Raw genomic sequence first — 9,273 nt, 5'->3', positions numbered from 1 at the left:
CAAGTAAGGGGCACGGTCGCTGGTGTCTGGGGTCTGCAGCAGCCACGCAGCTCCCCCACACCGACACCGCACCTGTGCTCCACAAGGGAGAAACACATCCTGGTTCTGCACTGCACAGCCTGCTCCTTAGGGATCCCCTCACGCAGCCTGGAGCAGGAGGCTGCCGGAGGGGCCTCCGTCTAGCACCGCATTCGTCACGCTGCAGGAGGGACTCGGGCATCAGGGGCTCGATGGCGTCGGCAGGGGCCGATGCTCCTCCTGCCCCGCCGCTATCAGGGGCAGCGCTCTGGGTGCTCCGGGGCGCCCAAGCGGGCACGATCTGCGCTCGGGAGAGAAACCCTTGCTAAAGCCGGGGTGCACGTCAGGGCTGGGTGTCGTGAAAAGAGAGCCGGCTGCCCTTGCTGCCCCCTCGGAGACGAGTCGAGGCCCCGCAGCGCCATTTCAGAGTGCCGAGCGCGGCCCCTGCCCGGCCCCGCGGCGCCCTCCCGCCGGCAGGGGGCGCCCGCCCGCCGTGTCGGCCTAGTGCCGGTGCCAGTACTCGCACTTCTCCTACGTTTTATTCCCTTAGGGAGCTGGGCGGCAACCCACGGAAGGCTGGCTCACCGATCACCAGCACTTTACGTTGTTTATACATTTTTAAAACAAACAGAGGCATCAGCCCTCGCTGGTTGCAAATTACGTAACTTTTCTACTAATTACCAGCCAACCCCCTCTTTGCGAGTTACATCTCTCCCTTCTCGTGCCAATTAGCCCACGGGCGCAGTTCTCCCCTCCGTTTGGGTCTGGGTTCCGCTCTGAGCACGTGGTCGCGACCGCCCACTGCCGGAACTGCCATTCCCGCACTTCCTGCTCAGTCCTGCTGGCATCGCTCCTGGTGCTCCATACGGCCCATCCACCTTGGGACGGTCTTCTTCCCTCTTCCTTAAAACAAAAGACTAGCCAAGCGTACGATGCTCACAACGCAGCTGCTTAATCGTAACTGTTCAGCTACTAGCTGCTAAATAATTTAAAAAAAACCAAAAACAAAACGAAAACAAACAAAAAACCACAACCCTATTCAAATTCTAAGGGGTTCGGTCACAAACACACACACCCCCTTCCCCGGCTCTTCCTCGGGTTTCCCGCCGCCTGCCCGCGCCAGGAAGGAGCAGCTCCGTCCCCTGTACCAGGAGCGCCCTCGGCGAAGGTGGCGCCGGCTCCGCCCCCGCCGCGCTCACGGGGCCGCCCGAGCGGCGCAGCGATGGCGGCGCCCAGCGCCGTGTGGCTCGGCGGGGACTCGGTAAGGCGGCGGGGGCTCGGCGGTGGGCGGCGGCGGCGTGGGGCTGACCTGATCTGACCCGTGTCCCGTCGGCAGGTGGAGTGGGCGCTGTGTCCCTACGACGCCCATCACCGCGTCCCCCGCGCGTCGCTGGAGAGGCACGCGGCGTCCTGCCGGCTCCGCAAGATGGGATACTCCGCCGAGGAGGAGGTGGGAGCCGGGCGCGGGAAGGCGGACGCGGGGCTGGCGCTGCTGCCCTGGGGTGCAGCCTGCCCGGCTGGCCTTGACCGAGCCCTTTGGTCCCGCAGGCCGAGATGTACGACTCCAGCTTTTTCTACGAAAAGGCGAAGGTTCCCACCGTCGCCATGGGTGAGCGCCAGGGGGGGCTTCGGCTGGCGCGGCGTCACACACAGCTAGGGGTGAGGGGGGACCCCGGGAGGGCACGGAGCATGGGGAGGCCCCATGGGGCAGAGGCCCTCACAGTAGCACATCCCACTGCCTTGTCGGCTGTAAGCTCTCCGAAGTCTCCTGAAAACCCCGAGCGTTCCCATCAGGAGGTTTATTTTCTCAGATTGTAATTTGTTATTTGCCTTAATTTACCCTCTTTATGCTTCTATCACTGTATAATTCTACTCCGTATCCCTGTAGCCCAGAAGTGCTTCTTTTTTCTCCTTTTTTTTTTTCTCCTCATTTCAAATGTGGAATACATTAGAATTGTATTTTTAGTTCATATGTTCCCTTATACATCAATAGAACTGTGATGTTCTGTACCATACCATAACTCTCATGATAGAGTTTGGGGAATAAAGACTGACATGATCAAGTACTCAAGAACTTGATGTAGAGGTTCTATGATACTTTTTTTCTCTGTCTGCAGATAAAGATCTACAGTTTCACATTGTTAAGCAGGCTAGAGCTCAAAGCACCAAGGAAGGCACAGGCTACAGTGAAGGTAAGTAGTAAGCAGATACTGAGACAACAAGAGCTGCTGTTCTGTCCCTCCTTGCAGCTTCCTTCATTCCACTATGAACTGCTGCAAGGAATTTAATTTTTTTTAATACTCCTTCCTTTGTGTACCTTAGAGCATAACTGTTTTCTATACTTGGGCAACTAGATAAAGAGAATTTGACTCTGTTGTGCTCACACCTCTGGTTATCTTCAGGACTGTAAAATCAACACTGCAAAACTCAGGAGTTTCTTAAAGGATTAGTCCTTTGCTCCCATCCCACTGCCTACGCTTTACTTTCTGCCTACATTTCCTTCTGTGTTCCTTGTGGCCCAGTCTCTTCTAATGGTGCCTCCAGCCTTGTTCTTCATGTAACATTTTGTTTAGGGATTAATTGGTAGATGTGAGCCATGTGGGCTTGTCCACAGATCTGACCACTCCTCAGATCAAAAAGCAAACAACTTGCATACGTTGGACTGTTTCAAGACTCTCCTAAGAAGCTGCGTAAGAACTATGCTGACACATCTGCAAATGTAATATTGTCCTTTGCCACCTCTCCAAGCTCATTAGTGCATTTACGTTTTATTTTTTGGTGGTTTTTATGACCAGCCTGAGAACCAGTTTAAGACTTAGAGAGTCTTGTTCAAGAGTTCAGGCCAAGACAAAGTAGAGAAGTAAGGCTACCTACAGAAACTGTAGAGCTGCAGTGTATGGTTGAGAAATTACTGCAACACCTCAAAGATAAAGCATTTCCTCTCTGTAGACTTTAGTTTGTTAAAGGAAAAGTGCATTTGTTCAGCTTTCCTGACAGGGAAATACGCTTGCTCGGGCATAGTCTTTCATCTTGTCTTTGTTTCTCTGGCATAGCAAATGGCTTAATGGACAGTTGCCTGGGAAGGAGCTTTCATGGGATGGGCACTGTGTTTGGAGCACACCAGGTGCATTTCCGCTGGAGGGAAATGGTAGCTCATTAATTTGACACAAGCACATCCAACTAGAGAACAGGCAGGCCCTTTGTGAAGTGTTTCATTGCAAAGATACACCAGTGAGCCACTAGATGCCAGTGTTTGCTGTCCCGTTTTCTCTGCAAGCTTGCCTTTCTCCAAGGGTGACACTAAAACTGTATTGAGTTGGTTTTGGTTGTGGCATCTTGAGGCTCTATAAGATTCCTGACTTGGAATTGTTTGTTAAATTTAAAGTCTTTAGCAATGAAAACAAATTAAAATAATTTTTTATTGTAAATTTCCTTTTGACTAACTAGATCAAAGAAAATAATTTTCTTTCTTTGTTTTGTTTTTTTAATTCTAACCCTCATTAGAACATTAGCTTAGCTACATTGTAGAACAGCAAAACTGGTCCTAATCAAAAGTCATTAAGTTCTTGTAAAATCACAAGCACGTAACTTGGGGCATTTTTATGGACTTCGGTGACCCTGTAAGAACGGTGCATTTTAAGAACAGAATTCTATTTTTTTGTGTGTGTTTAAATCCATTTTTTCATATTAGAACAGTTCTGGTTTAGGGTCTAAGTATAGTAATGATGAAATCTTGTATTTTAGGTTTGTTTGTAGAGTTATCGTGGCTCCTCTAGAAAGAGGTGCCTTTAGTGAAAGCAGGATGTGAAAGATTGCCCAGCTTCCCTTAAGACCTGAATAATCTAGAGAAGCACTAGTTCTGCTGTTGTAAATGCTCCTGCAAACATCCCATCTTATGTGTTGGCTCTTCTGTCTTCTTGGAGGTACGGGATTGTGCCTTGCAGGAAGAAAGTTGTGTTGTGGGGAGCAGGATTATGGAGGTCAGGTCAGTGGTTGCTGGAAATTTGAATGTTTTTGAATAAAATGCCTTTTTTTGCAGGCAGTATTCTAGAATACTGCATCCTGTGTCTTTAGGGAAGTCACTTTGCTGCTGTTGCAAGAGACTGAGAATGGATGTATTTGTTTGGAGGGATATGTGTTTTAACCGGGGAATGGGAAAAGCGAGTACTGGGCTGATCATTCAGGAAAGAGGAGTGTGCAGGCAGTTTGTGTGCAGTGTTTGTTTCCGTAACTTTAAAGTTAGTTATCTGAACCAGTCTGGAACACTTTGAAAGTGCCTTTGTTGCCCGTTTAGCTTTAAATCCTGTGGCAGTCTATTGTAAAAGCTCTGTAGAGAAGGTGACAGTGTGAATGAGACTGATTTGCACAATGGTCAGTTATCTAGTCTAGAACTTGTCATCCTTGTTGTCAGAACAGGTGTTTTGCAGCTAGTACTTTACACAACATTTTAGGGGTAAAATAAGCCCACAAAGTTAGAGCTGAAGCCTCTCTTGCTTTAGCTTGTAAGCCAAGAGCTGAAATTGATGGGACAATATCCTTTTAATCTGATCTACTATGATTCCTTCATGGCATATGAAAACCTGTATGTGTGTAAGCAGTCAAGAGGGGCTATACAGCCTGTGTGGGCCTTGGGAGGGATTTGGGCCTTTCTTTTTCCTTTGAGCAGTCTTTTATCCTTTCAAATTAAGAAGGTTGACATTTCTTACAGATACATAGATGAAGGATGAAAACAGCATGGGTGATCACTGCATTGTTTGTTGAGCTTCTCAGTGTTTTCCTGTATAATTATGCTCTTTTACTGATAACAGCTCTCTGTTCAACCTCCAGGATCTTACTCATTGCTGCCTGTAGAAGTTCCTCAAAATCACAAGCGGTTCACCTGTGACCTCACTCAAGCTGACCGCCTTGCTCTTTATGATTATGTTGTTGAGGAAACAAAGAAACAGAGATCTAGATCCCAAATAATGGAAAATGATAGTGATCTCTTTGTGGATTTAGCAGCGAAAATCACCCAAGGTTTGAAGAACAATCTGTTGTTGAATTTATGACTTTCAGTTTGTCTAGTTAGATGAGCTTTGTTGAAAGCCAAAAGAAATTGACTGTGCTGTTTTTCTTGTGGAAAGCATACTGTTCTTAAAAGCCACAGCAAAGATCTGGCATCAGAAAACACTAGTTTGGTGTTCTTTATGATATTTTCCTTCTGGGAAAGCCTCATTGCTCTGCTCTTGGCACACGTGTCTCTCAGTGGATGGATCTTCTGTCCTTGCTGCAACTGACTTTGGGTTGTTTAATGTTGCCAACTTGCTGTGCAGCTCAGAACAGTATTTGCTATAAGAGATGGCAAGACTAAAGGTCACTTAAGAGTAAAAGAATGGGAAAGGTTGGCTGTCATCCAAGTGGAGCTCTTGAGCAGTATGCAAATGGGTGTATTGGACCGAGGCCTCTCATCCCTGTTGAGTCATGCCAGTTTGTAGCTACCTATGCAGCATTAAGCATCTGTGTCACCTTGTGGGCCCTGGTGTGCCTGGAAGGTAGGAGATGGTGCTTGTCATCTACACGGGTAAATGTTTTTCAGAATCTGGCTTTTGCAGTCTTTGGCTCTTATTGTAATAATGGGTTGGAAAACATGACCCTTATTTAGTAGGTGTTTGATCAAATTGCAAGCCCAAATTGCAAACCCACTGGGTCACGGTTAGGAGACTGAGATCCCATAACAGTGTTAGCTTGGTGTCTTTTTAGTCACGTAAACAAGCTAGCATGAAGGCTGGAGAGGAAGCTTGTGCGAAATTCATAATAGTTACTAAGTGCTGGAGAAATTTCAGAAAGGACACAATGTATTTTATGTTCCTGAAAGTATCAGACCTGCTAATGTCCTGCTAACGGCCATCTGTTTCACTTCCAATTTCTCTAGATGATAGTCAGAAAGGTCCCAAGTCCCATCTTGAAATTCTGGCTGAAATGCGAGATTACAAAAGGCGGCGGCAGTCATACAGGGCTAAGAATGTTCATATAACAAAGAAGTCTTACACTGAGGTAAGATCTGAAAATAAAGGCTTTTTTGCACAAAAGTGCTTATTATGTATCAGCATAAACAATTATATACTCTATCAAAGACAAAGAGTATGTGTCTTTCTCCACTTCTTGTACCTAGCTTTATTATTGTTGCAAATTATAGAGGAATATTTTTGGATTTTGGTTTGCTGCAGCAAACTACAAATAACAGGAGCATTCCTAACTGCCAGGTTTTGAATGTGAAAATGCCAGCAAGATATAGTTGACTATTATAAAATGGTGCTATTTAAATTTATACAGAAACATCTTTCATCAAATAAGACTTTCCATTCAGACATCTGATGTATAGGGTTTGGGGAAGATCTTTGGGTGTTTTGGGTTTTTTTTGAGATGTTACTTTCTGTCTAGTTCCTAGTCGAGGCCACTACCGTGAAATATTAATTTTTAATGTATCTTAATCTCCAGGTGATTCGGGATGTGATTGGTGTCCATATGGAAGAACTCAGCAATCAGTGGCAGGAGGAGAACAGGTTGGATAATGCAGAGATATGTGAAGGAGGGAAGTCGAAATCTTCAGGAAGGTATGCCAGAGCTGACGGATTCTTCGGGCATGTGAGCAGATTGAAGCTTGTAATTTCATTTTACCACCTTCTTCTCATAGCACATACCAGCCTTGTCTGAGACATACACAGTTTATTTTATACTAATTCTAGTAAGTCTTACTTGAGAAGCTCTGCCTGCAGGAAGGATGGGGAAAAAATTAGTAAGTATTTTTCTTTCAGGGGTAAGTAGGTAAGTTGCAAGTGATTCAGGTGAACAGGTAATTTCTGCTGGAGCTGGGAAATGAATCCAAGTAAATCCAAGCTCCCTCTGTATCCAAGTGTGTATAAATGTAGTAGCTGGGTACAGAAGGACACTTGGAAATAAAGGTACGCAATTTCTTCCCCTTCTCTACCACATGACAGAAATGCTGGGGTAGATATATTATACCTCAGAGTAAAAGGTTTCCATAACATACTAAATATGGGAAGCCTTTACAGTTCTTATCAGTGTGAATGCTGCTGTGCTAACTGAAAGTGTTTTATCTATACATATTTCTTCCTATGTCAAGCAACACTGCGCACTCTTTCAAACATTTGTCACTGAAATAAAAATGAAATTTTGGACTAGTGAGAGTGTATTTGTTTGTGCATCTTCAGCAGATCTTTGAGATGAGAATATTTTTGAAACAAACTAAAAGGTGACACTCTTTCCAGCATTAAAATGAAGATTAATGGGTGGCCAGAGCACTGGAACAGGGTGCCCAGGAGTCTCCCTCTCTGGAGACACTCAAAACCCACCTGGATGTGTTCCTGTGTAACTTGCTCTAGCTGACCCTTCCTTGGCAGGTCGGTTGGACTGGATGATCTCCAGAGGTCCCTTCCAACACTAACGATTCTGTGACTCCCTGAGATTGGGCCTGCTGGGTTCTCTGACTGCAGGTAGCAGCTTAAGGCAGGTAGTTGAATAGTTCAGGATTTAGAGCAAAACAGAGTGAACCCCTTCTATTGCTTTGTTTCATAAGCAGAGGTGTTAAGACTGAGGGGCAGTGTTTGTAAGAAAATACCTGAATTAAATCATGTGCTGAGATGTGGATATATAAAAACATAGACTTTGGGCTTCTTTTGGGAGGTAACGGTATTTCCAAGGGAGAGAGAGAGGCTTAATAAAAGGTATGTCCTCTGTCTTACATTGTTATTAGGTCATTATATTACAAAACTGATACTGAAACCAAAAGCAACTCTGAAACTATTGTTATTGACTAAAATCGATAACCTTTTTTCAGAAGGGAAGACAGGCGGTCAGCTTCAGTGGACTCACGGCAGTCTGGGGAAAGCAGTAAGGATATTGAATGCTCAAGACACAGGAGAGACACCAGCAGGAGTCCAAGTAAACGAAGAAGGAGTCATGAAAGAGGCAAAGACAGAGACTCTCGGAGAAAAAGAGAGAGGTGAGCATAAACAGGGACAGCTGACTCCTGCTTCTGAATCAGGCAGCCACAACCACTGTCTGTGAAATTTTAGTGTAGAGAACAAGAATACCTAGTCCAGTAAACAAGCTAGGTTAACCTTATGTGCAGTATGTCAAGTCATGAGGCTACTAACACTAAACAAAACATGCTGTGAGACCACCAACTGCAATCCAGACTTCAGAATTTACTCTCACATCTGAAAAGTGGCGCTTCCAACAGCATATTGCAGGAGTAATACAGTACTGTCACAGACTATTTTACTCCTTCATCAACATGGTTACATGGACAGTATGTCCCTCATCCACAGCTAAGTGTGCTTGTCATGTCTAATGCTAATTTCTGCTCTGGTTCACACTGGAACTTAGTAAATAGGATTATTTGTTTCACTAATATGCATACACAGTCAGTTGACCAGCTTTTTTATGGTAGGCGCTTCTAAACTGCGGTTGCTCTTCAGTATTTCTGGATGTATTTTTAAGCAAAAGAAAACAAATTTAGGCCACACCTTCTAATACCATCAGCAAGGATATATTTACATCTACAGGACTGTAGGTGTATAGAACCTGTCTTTAAGCAAAGACTTGTGCTGTTGTGCAGAAGAAATGCTGCACTGTCCCTAGAATGTAAATGCTGTTAGGTAAGTGCATGGATGGCAATGATTGCTTCTGTCAAAGCTGGCTTCATTACACCGTGATGTCATTCATCCTAAAGTAACTGCCTCTCTGCATTGCATGAGAAGGCTTTGATTAAAGCAACATGGGAAATAAACTGTCTTAAAGTAGCTTACTTTCTTTCATTAGCAGAGAACATGACTACATTTAATGAGAGCTTCCCATTTTACAAGTTGGGTTTTTTTCCCTTCAGACTCTGAGCCTAACAGCCCACACAATGTTTGTGTTTTTGTTTCAGGGATGAAGACAAGTATCACAGGCATAAACGAAGGAAGTAGAAGCAATAACCTGATTATTTTGTTTGTCAGCTGTTCAAAAAATTACTTGCACAAGAACTGTTGCTACTGCTGTTGTGCTTAGGACAGTAACGCTGTGCACATGATGCTGATATTGCATCATGGCTGTGCTTTGAGAAAAAAAGTGTTAAGGTTTGCCAGAATGGAAGCAGTATATAGCAGAAAATGTGTAAATCTGTAACATTTGCGCATCTTTTAATAAATTATATTGACTTTTCGTGTATTTGAGTTTAGTCTGACAAGGCTGAAAAATAAAATGTGTAAG

The 9,273-nt window shown here is 44.8% G+C and overlaps 1 protein-coding gene across 1 annotated transcript; it reads left to right on the top strand.

The window, feature by feature from the left end:
- The first annotated feature begins 714 nt into the window (after positions 1–714).
- SNRNP48 (small nuclear ribonucleoprotein U11/U12 subunit 48) lies at positions 715–9,231 on the top strand. The gene is made up of 9 exons (XM_050320133.1): positions 715–1,279; positions 1,355–1,468; positions 1,567–1,627; positions 2,136–2,210; positions 4,846–5,034; positions 5,930–6,051; positions 6,496–6,611; positions 7,856–8,020; positions 8,951–9,231. Exons 1-9 carry the CDS (start codon positions 1,241–1,243, stop codon positions 8,988–8,990), a joined length of 921 nt encoding a protein of 306 aa, XP_050176090.1. The 5' UTR covers positions 715–1,240; the 3' UTR covers positions 8,991–9,231.
- Positions 9,232–9,273: the final 42 nt, after the last annotated feature.

This window comes from Myiozetetes cayanensis, unplaced genomic scaffold (assembly GCF_022539395.1).
Source record: "Myiozetetes cayanensis isolate MyiCay16 unplaced genomic scaffold, myiCay2020 scf1, whole genome shotgun sequence".
Taxonomy (NCBI): Eukaryota; Metazoa; Chordata; class Aves; order Passeriformes; family Tyrannidae; genus Myiozetetes; species Myiozetetes cayanensis.
Note: the sequence above shows the minus strand (reverse complement) of the source record. Positions and strands in the feature narration are given on the sequence as shown.